The sequence below is a fragment of the Pygocentrus nattereri genome, chromosome 27, assembly GCF_015220715.1.
Source record: "Pygocentrus nattereri isolate fPygNat1 chromosome 27, fPygNat1.pri, whole genome shotgun sequence".
Lineage (NCBI taxonomy): Eukaryota > Metazoa > Chordata > Actinopteri > Characiformes > Serrasalmidae > Pygocentrus > Pygocentrus nattereri.
In genome coordinates, this window is record NC_051237.1 from 2975233 (window position 1) to 2996546 (window position 21314).

The 21314-nt window shown below is 39.9% G+C and overlaps 1 protein-coding gene across 6 annotated transcripts in view; it reads right to left on the minus strand.

Annotated features, from left to right (window-relative positions):
• The window catches only part of adgrb2 (adhesion G protein-coupled receptor B2), a 437226-nt gene that overhangs the window by 84429 nt on the left and 331483 nt on the right, over positions 1-21314 (minus strand). For 5 of the 6 annotated variants that reach the window (XM_037535323.1, XM_037535321.1, XM_037535322.1 and 2 more), the window contains exons 18-20: positions 3789-3892; positions 1346-1448; positions 761-859 (exon numbers count right to left, since the gene is read on the minus strand). In XM_037535323.1, coding sequence (XP_037391220.1) covers positions 761-859; positions 1346-1448; positions 3789-3892 — 306 coding nt within the window. The remainder of the gene's footprint in view (positions 1-760; positions 860-1345; positions 1449-3788; positions 3893-21314) is intronic. The other variant, XM_037535324.1, reaches the window with a different exon arrangement.

The following is a 21314-nucleotide window of genomic DNA, read 5'->3' on the forward strand; positions in this document are numbered from 1 at the left end:
CACGCCTAAGATAATGTCAGAAAAGGAAAGGCTAAATCAATGCTGTGTTTCTTTCAGCATTTCTGGTTTCCGTTTCAGCCCAAAGCGACAACTTCAATTTGAGGGGCAGTGTTTTTCTCAATTCTGGCTCAGTGGCCACACTCACACCCTCTTACAGTGATTGACACGGCTGACACAAAGCTGACCCCTGGAGGCCCCAGTAATGCTGCCTGTTCCAGCTGCCAGTCTAAAAAAAAAAATCGGCCCTCGACTTGCCATTTCCCTGAGATTCTATCATGGCCTCTTACATTATGTCGTGACAGGTCAGGGACAGCACTAACATGCGCAGGCTGGCAGTGAGTGGCACCGCCACCTCTGGAGTTTCTGAGGCTAGCCTGCTGGGAAAGTCTTCTATTAGCTTTCTTTCCATAGTCAGGCTTAGCACATGCTAACTGCTTTTCTATCGGCCCTTCTCAGGTCTCAGTAACGCTGCGATCACATGCTGCGTTCACATATTCTGTCTCAGTGCAGAAGTGATATAAACAGTGATGGATTGTGACTAGTGGCGACATGCAGCCATGTAAATGTTGCCATGGAGACTGAAATTTTATTTAAGTCTGTCAAACACTGATGTTTTTATACAGATGACTAGCTGTGCCGCACTATAAGACATCTGGTATCCATGTACCCAATTTTCCATCATCATGTGGTTTGCCATCACTGTCTACCGTCACAATGCAAACGCAGCATAAGGTTTAAGCCAGGCTTTCCTGGTGCCTACCTCAGTGCCTAAACCCCAAGCTAACAGCACCTCATCGTCTTCACTGGGCAAATCGGGGGTGATGACCGCAGGACGAGTCGTATGATTGCTTTCACCTTGCTAGTAACAGTACAAACAACAAGTGTAGTGTAATTTTTGTAACAGTTTAAGTTTGTTAAGAATAGTATCAATTTATCAATGTTGGTTATGAGTGACAGAGGATTAATGATTCATAGGCATGGATTATGATGTGTACATGAAAAAGACAAAATGTGTATTTTTACATTGAAATATTAACCCTTAGAAGTCACTTGTTTTGCTGTACTAGTCAAATTACATGTTTAACCAAATACACAATGAATTACATTAGCTTTGCATTCTGCATCAGCCGGTTTGAGTCTGCACATTCCACTTGTTTCAATGGAAAGAAATGGCAAAATAAGATATCAAGGAGATACAAGTCTAAAATAGTTGGTAGCGACTGGTGAACTATGCTCATCACATCACATGTGATAACCGTGACTTCTATGGGTTAACTTGGCATAGGGGAAATTTGGATTTCTGTCTGCCTTACAGAGCTATTCATACACACATGCATGCACTCACCTTGCTGAGTGTCTGGGACTGTCCCACTAGTATTAGCACATTGGAGGCCAGTATGGACAGGCAGAAGTTCACCAAAATGATGGACCTCTCTGAGCGGATGTACCTGGGAAATTAACATAAAGAAATGTGTAAGTGCAAACAAAGAATTTACATTGTATAGGACATATAGAAATTAGGCTGTAAAAATGACCCATTTCGAATTCACTGGTTTTCTGATGTCACAAAAACAAATGCATTTGCATGTATCTGCCGATTCCGCTTAAAGCAGGTTAGCTCCACCCAATCACGCTGAAGTTACAAAGCCATGTTACAGTCTGCTTTTTTTAAAAATTGAGACCCAATAAAGAATTATGAATTAGGACAGAAATTACATACATTTATATACATCTGTCTTGAAAGTACATTAAGAAAAGCTGTTTAATTGAATTTCATTGGTTTTGTACATAAACTCATGCAAGCATCAAACATGAGCCCTTTCAAATTTTCTATCTAGCCAAACATGTACTGTAACAACAGAAACTAATAATGCTAAATAACAATATTTCCTAGTGATCCGAGATTCTAGTGCCGAAATGTATGGCTAACAGTTACTAGCTAGCCTTTGTACTCAACAAGGTGCTCTCCTTAGTCCTCCTGCATCAGCTTTTTTGTATAGTTTTTGCCTGTATATTTGCCTTGGCTGTCAGCCCACCATTACACAGCCCCCCTTATACAACATATTTGAGCACTCTTATTGTAAGAACTGTTCTGATATAAAGTACAGAACAGAGAGAAGTTAAAATGCACTTTTCAGGTCCTCAGCTGTGGAATGCAGTGATGAATTTATGAGAAAATGAGGTGGTAATCTCAGATGACCTACAGGTGACCTAACACTGAGCCAGATGTTGATTACGGAACGATGTCCACTTTTTTCAACAGCCTTGCTCAGTGGATCAATTCCCTTTGCTTTCTTATAGCTGATGAAAAGGCGGCTGAGGAAAGTGGTGATAAGCTTTTTGATAATGCTCAGATAAAGGTCTGGAGAGATGAAGAGAGAGTTTCTTTTTTTATGACTGTTATGGAAGGACATGCATGTAATTAGTTGTGATGGGTGATTCTGAGATTTATTATAGTTGATGAACTGTGATAATTACAGTCTTTAGTAGACTCATGTAAGCAGTAAACCTGGAAAAATGATGGACAATGGTTATTCACCACAATAATATTAATCTCTTAAAGAAAAGAAAAGAAAAACTTCTAAGCAACTAAAGGGCTGTCTTACAGTGGCTAATTTTAATGTTCATGAGTCCACCATCAGGAGAACCCTGAACAGTAATGGTGTGCATGGCAGGGTTGCAAGAAGAAAGCAGCTGCTCTCCAAAAAGGACATTGCTGCTGGTCTGCAGTTTGCTTAAGATCACATGGACAAGCCAGAAGGCTATTGGAACAATGTTTTGTGGACAGATGAGACCAAAATAGATCTTTCGATTTTAACTGAGAAGCGGTATGTTTGGAGAAAGGAAAACACTACATTCCAGCATAAAACAGAGTTGAAACTGTTTGTATGTGCAGGACTAATCAACAGACACCGAAAATGTTTAATTGTAGTTATTGCTGCATAAGGGGGTAACACCAGATGCTGAAAGCAGAGGTTCCACTTACTTATGCCACTCATATATATGCAATATTGCATCATCACTACTACATAATAATCACAAATGTATTTAGCTTAGAGTTTAGTTTAGTATTTCACCATGCACTTCATAAAGGGTTAATCATTTATTCTTGTCACTTGGCCGGCTTTCTTAAAAGCGCTTGCAGCAGAGCAGACCACACTGAAAAATTCAGAGTCACTCTTGGAATAAGCAGACACTTGACTAAGCGCTGTTGGCGCCCAGCACGTGACGTTAGTCTCTGCTCTAGGCCATCTGCCACACAGTAGCTGCTGCTGTTTGAATCTGCACAATCCTCTGCTAGCACCCACAACATAATCCTGCCCTGCCACAGCCTGCTCCTGCCGGCCCTCATTTGTTCCCAATTACAGCTAATTGCAGTTTTGGCCCGGCGCGACTGTGCCCCACGCCAGCCTCTCTCGCTCACTTTTGCTGCCTGAATAATCCGTCGTGGAAAGCTGCAAAGTCTAAGAAATGAATTGCTTGTGGAGGTGGAATTTTTTCTTTTTTGTTTGAGTTTCAAAAGGCCAGAAAAAAAAATGCATTTCTTGTTACAGCTGGCAGCAGTTCTGACCAGCAATAGCTCACACAATTAACTCAGAGATGGCTTGAAGCTCCTTGACCGGAAGTTCAAGAAGCAAAGAGTACAACTGCACACTTAAAAAGAGTTTCAAAAAAAGTGCTGTAGGAGTGATCCGACAGAACCACTACTTTACATCCAACATATGTACACGCCAAGAGCCAAAAATTATTTTTAAGCATAGTAGGAGATATCTGAGAACATTCCTTACCTCCAGAAGGCAGCATAGATGAGCAGCAGAATCAGCAGAGCAGTACAGGACACCCCACAGCCCACCATGAGGGGTACGGAGGGCAAGCTGGAGGGTCCCATGTCCTGTGTTAGTTAGAGAGAGAGAGAGAGAGAGAGAGAGAGAGAGAGAGAGAGAGATTATGAAATGTTAATATAATCTAGATCTGTGTACGTCTACCTGATATAAAGATCCATATGCTCAATTAAGCACTCTTACAAACATCTGTCACCAATGTATTACCATATAACAACATCCATAAACATTTGTTTATTATCTGTTGTGCAAGTGGTGCAGTGCTCAGTAAAATGGCCAGTGCACAACAGCAGTGAACAGGAAGCCCTTCTTTAGAAATCTTTGTCATGGCCTCTGCTGTCACACTCAGCATCCCCAGCCTACTGACCACTGACCCCACCCTCTACAGATCTGTACCTCATTATCAATAATCAACTTAGACTACAAACCCAATTCCAATGAAGTTGGGACGTTCTGTAAAACATAAATAAAAACAGAATACGATGATTTGCAAATCCTTTTCAACCTATATTCAATTGAATACACTACAAAGACGAGATATTTAATGTTCAAACAAATAAACTTTATTGTTTTATGCAAATGTTCACTCATTTTGAATTTAATGCCTACAACAAGTTCCAAAGAAGTTGGGACAGGGGCGTGTTTACCACTGTGTTACATCACCTTTCCTTTTAACAACACTCAATAAGCGTTTGGGAACTGAGGACACTAATTGTTGAAGCTTTGTAGGTGGAATTCTTTCCCATTCCTGCTTGATGTACAACTTCAGCTGCTCAGCAGTCCGGGGTCTCCGTTGTTGTATTTTGAGCTTCATAATGCGCCACACATTTTCAATGGGAGACGGGTCTGGACTGCAGGCAGGTCAGTCTAGTACCCGCACTCTTTTACTACGAAGCCACGCTGTTGTAACACGTGCAGAATGTGGCTTGGCATTGTCTTGCTGAAATAAGCAGGACGTCCCTGAAAAAGACGCTGCTTGGATGGCAGCATATGTTGCTCCAAAACCTGTATGTACCTTTCAGCATTAATGGGGCCTTCACAGATGTGCAGGTTACCCCTGCCATGGGCACTAACAGCCCCCCACACCATCAGAGATGCTGGCTTTTGAACTTTGTGCTGATAACAATCCGGACAGTCCTTTTCCTCTTTGGCCCGGAGGACACGACGTCCATGATTTCCAAAAACAGTGTGAAATGTGGACGCGTCAGACCACAGGACACTTTTCCACTCTGCGTCAGTCCATCTCAGATGAGCTCGGCCCAGAGAAGCCGGCGGCGTTTCTGGGTGTTGTTGATATGTGGCTTCGCTTTGCATGGCAGAGTTTTAACTTGCACTTGTAGACGGAGCGACGAACTGAGTTCACTGACAGTGGTTTTCTGAAGTGTTCCTGAGCCCATGTGGGAATATCCGTTACAGAATGATGTCGGTTTTTAATGCAGTGCCACCTGAGGGGTCGAAGGTCACGGGCATTCAATGTTGGTTTTCTGCCTTGCCGCTTACTTGCAGAGATTTCTCCAGATTCTCTGAATCTTTTGATAATATTATGGACTGTAGATGATGAAATCCCTAAATTCCTTGCAGTTGCACTTTGAGAAATGTTGTTCTTAAACTGTTGGACTATTTGTTCACGCAGTTGTTCACAAAGTGGTGAACCTCGCCCGTCCTTGCTTGTGAACGACTGAGCCTTTCAGGGATGCTCCCTTTATACCCAATCATGACACTCACCTGTTTCTAATTAACCTGTTCACCTGTGGAATGTTCCAAACAGGTGTTTTTTGAGCATTCCTCAACTTTCCCAGTCTTTTGTTGCCCCTATCCCAACTTCTTTGGAACGTGTTACAGGCATCAAATTCAAAATGAGTGAATATTTGCAAAAACAATAAAGTTTATCCGTTTGAACATTAAATATCTTGTCTTTGTAGTGTATTCAATTGAATATACGTTGAAAAGGATTGGCAAATGATCGTATTCTGTTTTTACTTATGTTTTACACAATGTCCCAAACTTGGTTTTGCCTTGATTGTCTCAGGTTATTACCAGTTCGTGGAGTGTTTTATCAGTTCTGAGCTGCTCTTTGCTGTTTGACAATTCTGTCTGAGGTATCTTTCCCTGCTTGCTGTTTTTCTAACTTACTTGCTGACTCTGATTTTTTCAGTGAACATGAACTTGGTCTGTTCTACTGGCTATTTTATACCTGGACTGTCCACTGTCCACAGCTTTGCTTTTACATCCAACAATCTTTAGTCTCAGTGTTACAGTTCTAGCTGTAACACTGAGGCTAAACATCACCAACTGTGAGACACCGTCATGTTTGAACTTTAACTTTTATTTATGTAAGTAACCTGTCTGCCTTACATGTTTGAGTTTATTAAATGTTTTCTAGCAAATTAACAAAACAATAATCCTTAATACATACACACACACAGCTAGCCATTGCGTAACCTGCTTTTACCTTTTTTTCTGTATTTAACATTTTATACTAATGTTAAAATCTTCTCTGTTCAGATTGCTCTTTTGTTATTGTCTGCTATTCAGCGTCAACCAGAGGAGGATGGGTTCCCCTTCAGAGCCTTGGTTCCTCTCAAGGTTTTTTCCTCTTGCTCTTATGGAGATTTTCCTTGCCACTGTTGCCATTGGTTTGCTCACAGGGGCTTGAACCTGGATTTTTCGATAAAGCTGCTTTGTGACCACGCCTGTTGTAAAAGCTGTATACAAATAAATCTTGACTTAACACTTAGTCTGTGTTTAATAAACTTAAAAAATACATAAGGCCGACAAAATAATTTAACTAACACCAAGGTATTTTTTTACATTGCACACAATGCTATGAGAATGAAAACTACTGAAAGTTTGGCTAATGTTTACATTAAGTGCATATAATATCAATCCCTGCCCCTTGGACTGATGGTACAAAGTAGGTTTACGTAAAATGCAAATGCAGAATGTTGACTCTTTTTGAGTTTTTTTTTTCTGTATAATTCAATCATTAAGATGTAAACATGTCATTCAGAGGGGTCTGATGTGAAATTCTGCACTGCATGGACGTGGACTGACTAAGATTTTTGTGGTGGGCATGGGAACCAAGGGTCACCCCTAATATAACCACTTTATTTACCATAGAAATTGTACTTTCTGGGATTGTCTTCTGGGATTCATTTGAGATGTTAAAGATGGTAAAACAAATGTAAACTAAGACTGTTTTTGCCTTACAACACCTTGCATGAACCTCACATCTATGAATATGTTAAAAATATCTATTTTAGGTTAAAACATTATCTCTAAACTATCGTAAAACAATGCTCTAAAGTGAAGTTCCTATCATCACCAGTGTGATGACTCTAGAACGGTGCATTTGACATCAAACCACTATGAATGTTGGAAAATTTGAAAAATGGGTGGAATTCCCCTTTTAGTTTGCACAGCTCAGTTTTTGTACAGTGTAAACAGTAGATAAGGCACTGATAGAGGGATGGGGAGGAGCGTGGAGAGAGGATTAAGACAGGTTAAGGGGAAGAGGACATGGTGGCAGGTAATGCAGTCCAGATGGTCATCTCCTTTCACTCGCCTTCTCTTTTTTCATCTTCTCACCCTGTTTCACCTCATGAATCCCCTGCCACAAACTCTCGCTTTAATCAATACCACTTATTACTCACTCAATTAATTCCAGGACTCGCACCTCTTGTACGAGGCCTATCTAAATACAATCCTTCAATATTCTATTAGTCATTACTGCATACCTTCTTCACATGACTGGGAAGCACATTTGTGGTCTGCTTATTATGGGGTCAAATGGACAGACTCTACTTATGCAGCTCTGTCCACAGAGTTGAAAGGAATTCCAAATTGCCTTATAAGACCACTGACATCTGTGCTAGTATGCTCATATGAAATGTATATGCACAGTGACATCACTAGCCTTGCCAATCAACCCCCTTTTAAATAAGCGATGCTTCACAAGGCCTCTGAATAGCTGAATAAATGTTCTTATTGTTAATAATGAAATGGTATTGTACTGCATCAATGTAAAATTTTGTAGGTAACTGTAACTGTAACTGCACTAGAATGAAAATATTATGTTTCTGTTTATAGTCCACATGGACTGCCTTTATCAAATATATGAAACCAACACATGTATTTCTGGCATATTTTCATTCTTAGGGTTCATTCTTAAATACACTGTGTGCACAATTATTAGGCAAGTCTTATTTTTGAGGTTTATTTTTATTAATCACCAACTACAGCGCTCTCGTTTAATCCAAATTGTTAATAAACCTCAAACATGAATGTTTAAGAAAGTAAAAGTGAGGTTTTGGCTTTCTTAGGAATATTTATATGTGCACAATTATTGGGCAACTATGATGGTGCAGAATTATTACGCAGCTAAATGAAAAACATTTTCCCATCTCACTTTTTTATTTTCATCTGTTCAAGTGAGAATTATAAACAAACAAATATTATCATATTAAAAAAAAGAATCAGTGACCAATATAGCCACCCTTCTTTTCAATAACAAGCCTTCCATTCATGGAGTCTGTCAGTTTCTTGACCTGTTGACGATCAACTTTTTGTGCAGCAGCAGCCACAGCCTCCCAGACCCTGTTCAGAGAGATGTATTGTCTTCCTTCACTGTAAATCTCCCGTTTAAGAATTGCCCACAGGTTCTCAGTTGGGTTCAGGTCAGGTGATGAAGGGGGTCATGTCATCAAGTTTTTCATCTTTAACGCCTTTACTGGCGAGCCATGCAGAGGAGTACTTGGATGCATGTGATGGAGCATCGTCCTGCATAAAAATCATCGTCTTTTTGAAAGATGCAGATTCTTCCTGTACCACTGCTAAAAAAAGTGTCTTCTAAAAACTGGCAGTAGGCTTGGGAGTTGATTTTGAGCCCATCTTCAACCCGAAAAGGTCCAACCAGCTCATCTTTAATAATACCAGCCCACACCAGTACCCCACCTCCACCTTGCTGGCGTCTGACTCGAAGTGGAGCTCTGTCCTATTACTGATCCAGCCATGGGCCCATCCATCTGGTCCGTCAAGAGTCACTCTCATTTCATCAGTCCATAAAACCTTTGAAAAATCTGTCTTCAGATTCTTCTTGGACCAGTCTAGACACTTCAGCTTATGTGCCTTGTTCAGTGGTGGTCGGGTTTCAGCCTTCCTTACCTCGGCCACGTCTCTGAGCGCTGAACATCTTGTACTTCTTGATACTCCAGCTAGGCTGCAGTTCTGGAATATGACAGAACTGGAAGATAATGGGTTCCTGGTGGCTTCACGCTTGATTCTTCTCAAATCCTTGGCAGTTATTTTGTGTAATTTATTCTCAGCACGTTTCTTGCGACTTGTTGACTATTTCCAACGAAACGTTTGATGGTTCTGTGATCACGCCCCAATATCTTAGCAATTTCAAGAGTTCTGCATCCCTCTGAGAGACTTTGTCATTTTTGACTTTTCAGAGTCAGTTAAATCTCTTTATTGGCCCATTTTTCCTAAAGAAAAAAGCTGCCTAATAATTATGCACACCTTGATATCGGGTGTTGACCTCCTTAGGCCACACCCTCCCTCATTACACAGATACACATCACCTGCTATGCTTAAATCCATTAAGCATTCAAGTTTATCGAGCTTGGAGTTTGAAAATATGCCTAAAATTTATAATATGGTCAAAATACTCACTTGCCTAATAATTGTGCACACACTCATATGCAAACATCTGAACAACACAGGCTAAGTGACATATTTTGTAATTTAACCTGTGTGTTAAATAAGTTAACGCATGTTTTTTGTTTTTATATTTAATGCACAGTTTCTATTTTTTTGCTTTTTTGAGTTTCAAACTCAAAAAAAATAGAACATAAAATAGACAATGTGCCATAACTTTTGCACAAGTACACAGTTCATTTCCCATTACATTAAATTCATTCAACAATCTAACAATCATGACTACCGGTGTCACAGGTGAGATCATGAAGTTCTGATGGCTGACAGCTCGGCTCATTACCCAGAATGCATTCGAGCCCACCATAAAAAGCCCACATTATTTGGCCATGGTCACTTCTTTGGTTCTTGTCTACAAATTCTTTTGCTTTGCTTTCAGACGTTTCCTTGACACCGCAGCTTCGTTCTCCTGTGGCCGCGTTCAGTCATTCCTTTCAAAATCTCTTTGAACATGGAGCGGCTGCGATAAGTGCCTTCTAATTTTTACAGAAACATCAGCCTAAATGTGTATGATGTCTCAGTAGTCCAAAATGATGATGAATGCCGATCTGGCTGTTCAGACTGAGTCGCATTGCTGCACATTGGATACGTATTGGATATCAGTACCACATACGAAAGTGTCCCAAATCAGGACACATTTGAAGAAGAAAAATCGGATTTGGTCCACTTTTACCTTCTTGGTGGACAAAGCCTAAGACTTGCTCAACTCTCAAGATCACATGTATGTATGTGAGAAGACGTGAGAGATGCCATGATGCCAGAGATGCCTGCGCAGTCCGTGTTATTGTTTCCCAAACTCAAATTTTTATCTATAGGAGTAATTTCCTTTCATAGAATGTTTTAATGGGGAAACCTTAATTTATTAACACTGTTATCTCTTATTACTGAATTTCATTTTCTCATTTGTCTTGAGCTTGTTGACTGCTCCACTAATTCAGCATGCAGTAAGCAGATAGTCCTTCGCACAGTTTGTTGAGCCTGTCACAACAGATTTTATTTGGTAGCATAACAGTGCCATGTTATGATTACCACAGATGCCACCTTTAATTTCATAACAGCTTAGGTCACATGCTAATTTTACTGTGTACTTTAGTTAGTCATCATGACATCAAACATGGCATCTTGACAGTTATGGTAACATGACTCTACTGAATACGATCTGTCATGACCGCATATGATCTCTGCCATGTATTGGGTTCAAATAAAGTGTTATCACTAATTGTAATTATGTAGTCATGATTTCCAATATGACAGATGTTGGAAAGCAACACTACTACAACTGACGGTTGCTACAGAGCTGTGACCTGAAACATCGCACAGTATTGGGGTCCTGTCATGATTTGTAATGCGCTTAATGATCACCAAACCCTGCATGAACTTCTAAACTGTTTGTCGGCTCACAGTGAACTTCTTAATCAACGTGTTCTCATATCTAACACCCTGTACATGTCTGACGCAATCATTACTTCAGCAGATCAAACACATTAGTTCTCCTTCATCCGATGGCTTCTACTGCTACTACCTTCTACTACTACTTTACATTTCATCAGTGATTGTAAATGCACTCTTAGGTGCGGGCGGCTCAAAGGAGAATAGGCTCCTCTTTTGAGTCCATTTCCTCTCAGTGTTTTTATAGAGGTTTTGTTTTGAGTCTTCGCTCTTCTCAGCGGTTCTTTCTCATGTTCTTTGGGAGTTTCTGCTTTTGAGTCTTGGTTTCTCTCAATGATTCTTATTCATGCTCTCGGTGTGTTTTTCCTGTTGAGGTTCCTCTTAGATTTTATTCTGCACACCTTTAAGGGGTGTCTCCTTTGAGTCTTGGTTCCTTTCAGTGGTTCTTCCTCATTGTCTTAGTAAATTTCTCCTCTTGAGTCTTCGTTCCTCCTAGTGGTTGTTCCCATTAAATCTTGGTTCCTTAAGTCTTGGTTCCTTCCACTTTTAATGAGATTTTTCTTTTTGAGTCTTGGTTCCTCACAATGTTTGCTCCTCATTCTCTCAGCCAGTTTCTCTTATTGAGTCTTGGTTCCTCCCACTGGTTCTTCTGTTTAAATCTTGGTTCCTTAAGTCTTGGCTCTTTCCACTTTTAATGTGTCTTTCTTTTTGAGTCTTGTTTCCTCTCAGCGTTTCTTTCCTATGCATATAGGAGCTTTGTCATTTTGAGTCTTGGGTCTTCTTAGTATTTCTTATTCATGCATTTATGGGCTTTTGAGTTTTGGTTTCTCTCAGTGGTTCCCACCAATGGTTCTTACTGCTCTGTATCAACATTTAAGGAACGGTGCTTTGGGACAAGGCCTGTTGAAACAGCATCCATACAAATAAAATGGAATTTATTTGAATTCTTGCTTTAAACACTTATTCTCAATGGTCCATTTCTCTCCTGGTCTGGATCATACTAGCTCTTATATTCCTGACCGACTGCTCACACTGACCAACAGCTCACATGTGCCAGACTTAGCACTAACCCACATGCAGGGGTGAAGTGTGTGTGAGAGAGTGAGAGGAAATGAGAGAGAGAGAATAAAAGAGGCAAAGGCTAGTAAAACACAGAGGGGAGTGCAGGGGTGTGGGAGTTCAAAGCCGGTGGTTTTATTTAAGTTTTATGGCTATAGTGTGGTGGGCAGAGTTGGCAGGTGCAGTCCTTGCAGGTGGCAGTGAAAAAGGTAAAGCCCTGCCAAGCTTTTATCTTTTATCTTTAGTTTAGCCCCTTCCCCACAGCATGCTAATAACCAACCCTATGATAGCTAGCCTCTTCTAGCTTCACTGGTTCCTCTAAAGAAGCTAATGTTACTGAAATGTCGCTGGCAAAGCACAGCGACTCCAATGACAGTGGAAGAAACGGAAGGAACACAGGAGACACAACAAAACTCAAACTTCAATCAGCCTGAAAGTAGGTGAGATGAGAAGAAGGCAGAGTGAGATTCTTTTCTGTCAGCTGTGGGGTGAAAGTCTGATTCAATTCCATTCAGGCCCATCAAACAGATCTAAAGCCAGTGAGATTTCCCTGATCAAAATTAGCAAAGAACAAAGAAGAAAAAACATAAAACACCGGCTGATGGTTGAAAAGAAGCAGGATGGAGAACTACAGCCCCTCAGACGTCTTTCAAAATAGAGACAATTTTGCAAGTGAGGAACAAAGAAAGGTAGAAAGAAAATAAAAGTAAAGTAGAAAAAAATAAGAATTTGAAATGAAGAACTTGCTCTAAATTTCGGTGATAAACAAAAAAAGATACACTACAGCTTTTCATTAAGTTGAACACACTTTTTGCCAGTTCTCCATAAAGCTTGTCCAGTTTCGCAACAGTTGCTCTGATAAGTCGGTTTAGTCCAAGAGTCGTCTTAATGCATGTCCCATAAAATGAACCACAGGGTTGCAGGATAGTTGGTGAGAGGCATAATTCAAATTAAGCTTGAATGACATATAAGCAACCAATATGTGCACCAGGGACTATATATTAGAAACTTCTCAAGTCTGAAATCTTATCTGTTTAGTCACCATGACGACTTTAGTTAGGACTGAATTTAGAACTGAAGCTATTGCAGAACATAAGTTCATAATCTTATCTATTAATTCCAGACAAGACAATGTATTACAGAAACATCCTAAATAGACAAAATTTCCAAAGTACTGTCCCAACTTTAAGACAACCCCACAGCTGTCCAACTTCTGTTTTAACCATCTGTTTCTCTCGTTTTATGCAGTGACGGGCACAATAGTTCACCATAGCTAGTGTAATGATGTTACATTTATCTGTATTGTTTTTTGTTTCTTCCCTAACAGTATTTTAAAAATCCCAGACACTGCAAACATGATCTCCACTGTCCCTTATCACCTTTGTGTGGTAATGTTGATGAGAACTCATCAGATAAAACATTCCAGTGATGGGGATGAAAAATGAGGAGACAGAGCTGAAAGTGTGTGTTTATATGGAGGATAAACGTGAGTGCGCTCAGCTAAAGTGTTTGGGGAAACTGAAACTGGAAGCGGCGATAATCTGATAAACAACACAAAAAGTGCTGACACAATATTCTTAACTTCAAGCTTACTAGACTTTATTTTGTATGAACTTTTTACATCACTAGCCTGACTATTCTGATTACGTGTTTATGTTTCAGCGGTGCGTGCATGGTCGGTTGCCAGGTAACAGACAATAAAAATAATAAAGCTTAAAACAAAACCCTAAATATTAAAGCTGCATATTATCAAGTTCTGTATTTGTAAAGTGTATTATATCCTCAAGGAGACATCACTGGACATAATAATCTGGATGTATTTTGCACTAAATCAATCCTCACACACGGCCTCAGCTCTGCATGCCGCTGTAAGGCAAAATTTAATCAAAAGTGCCTTCGGTGGAGAGGTCATATGAACATGTATGCCGCCTCCACAGAGAGAAAGAGCAAAAGAGAGATGGAGAGAGGGATAGGCCTCCATGGGCCAAAGCATTTGCTCATTTAGACTAGCCTCAGGCCTCCATACCATAACCACTGTCCTAAATAAGCACGGTAACCTGGGGAACATGGCCACAGTTCTCCTTACCACCGATTGGCTCCTGAGCATCATATCCGCAAAATTATAGAAGCTATCATATGCAGCCTATCCCAGCAGTCCCTGAAGTGATGCGAGGATCCTAACAAGTGCTAGCTCTGTCTATTTTAAGCGGCAGCAAGTTTAACCTACTTCTCCTGCCCCACGCGCTGCTGAGAGCCCGTTTATCCCTCGCTCTCCCTCATCCCCCTTTTATTCTGCAATAACTCATTATGACAAAGGGAAAGGGGGAGAGGGAAAGGAAAGGGTGGAGCTGAACATGGACAACAGGGGATAAGGCAGTGGGATAAAGCTGGGCGAGCATGAGGATAGCAAGAGGCAAAAAAGAAGAAAGCATGACCAAGAATCCTATGTAAAAAAAAAAAAACAGATTCAAAAGTCTGCATTAATCAACCAGTTAAGACCCGGTGAGCTCTAAAGTAGGTCTAAGACCTCCGAGACTCTACATTCTGTTTAGATGCCTCTTACATCAGGAGACCCAGCGCCTATTTTAGCATATGTTTAGCCTATCCTTCAGCTTCCCAGGACACTTGTTATCATAGAAGTGGCTCAGACAGTGGCAGAGTGGGAGAGATGTCTGTCAAGGCAGTGGGGATGCTGAGACCGTGACAAAGGCCCAAAGCTGAGCCCAGGATCCATCATCATGCTTCAGGGCCTTACACAGACCCTGGGCTTGCTTCCTTCAACCTGATACTACAGCGATGGTGTTGAGTAATGGTTACAGAAATGTTATTAGAAGGTTTGGCCCCCGAATTAGTCTACCCAAGAACAGCACAGACTCTAATTGGTTATTAAACATGCATGCAAGCCTGGAAAGGCTTATTATTATTAAAGTGAACTTAGAAAAGGCCACAGGGAGAGGTTCAATGTCTACTGCTGTCGGAGGAATAACTAAAACTAAGGCTGAATTCACAATGACATTGACATTCATCTTCCATTAATTTCAGTAATGTTTTGATGGAAAACAAACACCATCAAATGAAACATTATGCTCAGTTGTCTGAATCAGAACCTTTTAAAGCATGTACTCTCACATGTGTGCCAGCCAATAGGATATAGTGTGGGGTGGGGTTTCAGACAGTCACATCAATTTTGAACAAGATGAAGCTGTACAACCCTACTCTAATAACTATAGGGAACCTAGTCTATCTGGCTTCCTGTTGTGAAGACGTGCAGGAACCATCAACAGTCTTTGCTTACATGTATTCTATTCTTTCTTTTTTATCCAGTCATTCTCTATAATTTAGTCTTGATCAGTTCAACTCCCCTCCATCACATGATGGTACCAAGCTGGGAGGTTGAACGCTAGCTTGTGCTTCCATTTTAATTGTTGCCAATGCAACATCAGATCAATGGACAGATCAATGTGTTTGGAAGAGAGAGCAAACAGTCAATTCATGCTCAATGACGGGGGTAAGTGAGCACCCCATAATAGGAGAACCCGTAGACAGTTGTGCCACTCACAAGTCCAACTTGTGACTTTCCCACTTAGATGATTCTTGGATATTGTTCATGTTGGGAAAAAAACGTCTGTCCAAACTCACAACAAACCAGCAAAGCAGATCAATTTGCTTTTTGAGGGGCATCAAAATGCCCTTGTGAGAGCAGCCTAAGGAGCAGATTTACTAAAAGAGGCACTAACTGCCGACAGCCTGTCAACACCTTATGAATATGGGGGTGGCTGATTTAGCCAGTTACAAAAACTTCCATGCAAATCAATACAGGCACAATATCATTATTAATATGACCTGTGCAATATAAAGACGTGTTTGGCTCATGTGCTTTTTGTATTATATGTTTGACCGTGTTTATGACCATTTTGATTCGTGTTTTGACTACTTTTACTCTTTTGCCTTTCCCTTTTTGGTACTTTTGCTGGTTGGTTTGATTCGTGATTAGACATTTGGCCTGAACTTTGATTACTCCTTTGTGTTTTGCCCCTGTTTTGCCTTGGCTGCTAGATTTACTATTAAACTGTTTAACACCTCACCTGCTATCGTCTGGGTTTCTGTCACTTTGCAACAAAAATAGTGTATGGCCATTAGACATGGATTTATTAGTGTAATATGCAGTGGTGGACAGTAACTGAGTAAATGTAATTTGTTACTGTACTTAAGTAGTTTTTTCGTGTATCTGTACTTTACTTAAGTATTTTTCAATTTTGGGCAACTTTTTCCTTTCACTCCACTACATTTCAGAGTCTAATATCCGACTTTTTCCTCCTACATTTTGAGAAATCTGTCGTTCCTTTTGGTTTCTGTGTGTATAAAAACGTAACATGTCAAAACAAAAGAAGTGCAAAGCAAGAGCACCAATCAGGGAACAGCGGTCACTTTGTTCTGAGCTTGTTTTGACCTGTTGGTCATACCGACCCAGTGCAGCACACAGTTCAATGTCAGTGCAGCAGCGTAAAAATTTGGGAGCACATATGTCTACCTGAACTATGAACTAACCTAACTTTGTGTAAATAGAGCACAATATAGAAATATGTCCACATATGCAGTTTTACTGGCATGTTTCTTTTTTTCTGAATTCATACAAACACTTTCATTTTATAGTAAATTAGTTTCAGTTAGTTTATGTTTATGAACAGACGCCTACAGATCAACACAGTAAAGGAAAACTTATTTGTGATCCTGAGTTTAAAGCCAGTTTTTATTCAACTTGTAACTAATTTACAAAGTAATCTTAAACTGAAGCTTTGCTTGTGTGTAAAAAGTGATTTCAGAGCCACTCGGTTCTCCCTGATGGAAACTGTTTACCTTCAGTGTTTTGTGCTTCTGATCATTTTAATAGACGTCAGCATCACTAATTAATGACGTTCTATTAAAAGACTGGTTTACCAAGAGAGACGCTGGAGGACTTTCACCTGAAATGAGTTCATGAAGCCAGTCTGGTTATAAAAATGATAACAGGACATCAGAGCCAGAATTACTCTTTTAGTACTTTTACTTTATACTTAAGTACATTTGAAGGTAAATACTTTAGTACTTTTACTCAAGTTGAGGTCTAGAGTAAGGACTTCTACTTTTACTGGAGGAATATTTTACCTTGGGTATCTCTACTTTAACTCAAGTACATGATTTGTGTACTTCGTCCAGTATGTAAAGTCCAGACGTGCATGCTTTGATACGCAACCATTTAAAAAAAATTTCTCTCATTCTGCTCAAAATAATGAAATATTTTGAAACATTTTAATTTTTAGTTTTTTTTTTTGGAAACATCATTTTCACCTGGTACACTGTGCTGAACTTTGTGCTGACAGCACTTGAAATTGAAGGTGTGCACTGTGCGAAACAATGGTTATGATATTTTAGAAGCTACTATGGGAATCAGGTAATAAAATAATTAGTAGCTTTGGTAACACAGAGATTGCAGAGCGAAAGAGTGTCACAAGAGTGATCAGAGGAAAGAAAAGCTGTTTTTGAGACACTTGATGGGTGTAGAATACATCCACAGTATTAGGATAAAAAACAGTTTAAAACATGTTTTAGACAGGGTTACTGCCTTCATCATATTAAGAATAATATGACATAAGGCATTCACAAAATGTAAGGCTTTTTTTTTTTTTGCTGTTGAAGTAAATAAGGTAAAGGTATCTCTGTTTTCTTTGTCTCGCAGCAACAATAAAAGTGACCATGCTAGTGCCAAAATAAGACAATCTATTATCGGTAATGTCAAAACAAAACAGAATGTTAGAAAATGTACCCCTAAATTCTGCATCGAAGGCCAAGCACAGAGACCCCCAGACTAACTGAGCTGACATTGGGTTGCCTGAGTTCAAAATGAAAACGTACAATGTTGCCTGGCAAATATGTTCAGTGCCATATGGAATGGAATAAAACAGAATACATGTTTGGTAAAGCAATATAAGAGCTCATCAGTCAAAGTCAACCTGAAGTAAAGATGTTTTTATAAGCAGAAGGGAATCTAGTATGTGGAATACTTTGGCAGACATGACAAATGGATAAGGAGAAGCTTAGCCTTCTTGTCTACATCAACATACATCATGATCAAGGCTGACGTGACAACAGAGCTAGGAATGCAGCTCAGGCTGGCCTTGCTCTGGTTTTAAAAATCTGTATTAACAGGAAGGAAGCTCACTTGTGGTATTATTTCCAGTGTGTGGAATTAGTTTCCAACCATAATAATGATTTATGGGCTGAAAATCTTTGAGAACTGGGCAGAAGAGCTTCTGGACTAGCATTAAAAAGCAACACATTATCATCAGTTTTACTGAAGAGTCCTGGCCTCCTCTGACAAAAAAAAGAAAAAAAAAAGTAATAAATAAATTAATAAATAAAACCCTTCGTAAAGTCCTTGCTGTATGCATGAATGCCTCAAACTGAACAGGCTCCTGTACGCTGCTTGATTTTCACTTACTGCTAATGGCATGTATTACTGAGGTGACGGGCAGGAACACAGGGTTAAATACATATGGTCACATGCCTTTGGAACATTTTTCCCACTGAGAGGTCGCCTTAATTTCAAGTTCAAAAACTCATGCAGTGGTAAGGCCACCTTGGCTGGGCTCTGACTGACATCCTTTCAGGGATGGACAGTTTTAAGGAGTGTTTAAACCAAAGAGTTTGGTAGTTTGAGTATTTAAATGGCGTTGTGTGACTCGACTCTATAGCCCTGAGCAAAGGAATCTTTGGATACCGGAAGACACAAAACACGAGATGACAGATGTTATGTGACACTAACTTAACACCATGTAGTGTGTGTGTGTGTGTGTGCGCGCATGTGTGTCTATGTGTGAACAAAACATCCTGAAAACATAAAAGCAATCAAGACAGGATAACAGGGCTAATCTTCACCACCAGGACCTTTTTAAAGTGCTTTAAAGAAAGACTATATCAATGCTTTCAGATTAAAATCTCATGTCTCCAAAACGGTAACTTTACGGGAAAAAGAAAAGTCATGCTTTACTTTTAATGCAAGTCAATGGAACCAGACATTTTTCCATGTCATTCTGTGCAATTTCTTTTGGTCCATTCATCATGATAATCAATTTACATACAATATAAAGAGCAACAGGCATTTTCAAATTATGTCAAAAACTGATAAAGGAGGTTTTGAAAAATGGAGATACAAGGTTTTGATAATTCGATGTTTACCTTTGTAAAAGGGCAAAATCATTCATTTTCAGTTATTGAGGTTGTAGTCAGGGTTAGGTTTATGGTTATGTTTAGAAGGTATATACACACACATACATATACTTACATATACATAAGATGATTTTTTTTATATTAACAAACCAAACTTTGATTTTGTATTTAGTATGTCTACTCGTTATTTATTAGTACAACTTCCATTCTATCAGATGTCCAGTTTGAGTGTGCAAATTTCCTTCTTTTTTGGCTATTCCCTTTTCTCAGTGAGGACTTCTTGACAGCCACACATCCTTTCAGACTCCTAGCTCTGAGTGGTCTTCTCACAGTGGAAGGATGAACAGAAACACCTGTGGATTTTTCACATCTGAAGCAAGAGTGGAGCTTGATTTTCTCCTCTCTCTCAAAGGTGAAAGCTGTACTGTTTATCTGATGGATACAGTTTCATTATTTTTAGGCTCCTTATATTTTTATTTATCCCCATCCTTGTTTACGTGTCTTCTCTATAATCCCATAAAAAATGATTAAAAAATTAGTGAAATAAATACAGGGCGGTCTCTGACTTTTTCACAGTGCTTTATACATTATATGCATAGTATATACATGATGTATGTTCTGCATTTGAAAACAATTTTTGTGTGTGCTGGGGTGCAGCAACAGGGACCAAAAGATGTGTCAACAAGCCTGAGGCAGATTAGTCGACAATGCGGATCCCCAGATACAGAGTGGCCTTCGTCCTTCAGCCAGTCAGCTACAGAGCCTTTTAGCATGCAAGGCAGGTTAGTCCTCTGGTGCAGGACACAAATGTGTGGGTGCGTCTGTTTGGATACTTTGGAGGTAATACTGAAAGAATTCAGTGGTGGCGCTGGTGTGTGTACGATGGTGCGCATGTGTGCGCCTTTTGTCTCTACTTGAATGCCTCTCATTTGATCTTGTACTCCAATAAATCAGCTCAACGCCATTATGTTGCACAGAGAAACTGACACACGACAAATTGTTATGGCCAAAAAAAGCCACTATCCACTCACTGCTTACGACTCCCATCATCCATCATTGGGTAACTGATTGGCATAGAACTGAAGCGCTATGTCACCAGCATGGCAAACCCTAGGCTCTTGAGGCTTGTAGTCACTGCAGCATAGATAGAAGGTGGCTAGTGCAGCCATTATCTCAATGCTTTAAATATATAACATAGCTGTGGCAAATAGTTACTGCCTAGCCAGGCCATGTCGATCTGTCTGAGGCAGGCTTTGCAGGGAATAAACAGGATTAGCTGGCGATACCCCCTCCACTGTAAACGGCCTGGCAGCATTGGCCTAATCCTACCCCCTCCCTTTCTTTTCTATTAAACATAGAGGTTAATCCAGCACTGCATGCCTTTCTCTCCTACAGCCCCCCTCTGCCCTAACGCCCAGCCATGAATAAGCGGTTAGCACTGAGGTTGAGATGGTCATTATGTTATCAGGCATAACCTCTTTTCCAGACATTATTCCACAATTCACAACCTTGCGTAATGCTTTCCTACCACAGTCCTATGCACTACCACACTAGTAAAAGAACATGGTATTACTGTATGTGTTATCTGCAACAGTAAACTCGTCTACAATCAAACTCCATGGTCCATACATTCCACTGCCTATCAAAGATTTTGACATTTAAATTGTCTCAGTTACTTTTCAATTTAAGAGGAATTCCAGAAATGTTCAACAAAGTGAATTAATGAGAGGTTTGATGATAAATGTTTCATTTTAGAAACATTTATCAATTCACAGTGGTGGTCGACAGAAACATCTGAACAGTTTAACATCTGAAGAATTTCATACCTCTAAAAGTTACATGAAATGTACATGAAATGCTTATGAATACGCTGATTCAAGCTGACGCATGAAACATTGTTTCGCAACAGTTTAAAGGTAAACTTTTGGCCTGTATCATTCTTAGAATGCTTTCAATAGAAAATAATGCCCAAAGAAATCAGGTCTCATTCAGTTTACTAGTATTTTTACATCATCAGTAGAGCATACTGAAAAAGACACATGTAGGTTCATAGGCGGGTTGGATAGTTACTAAAGTGGCTATATTTCCGCTGTAGACATTGCA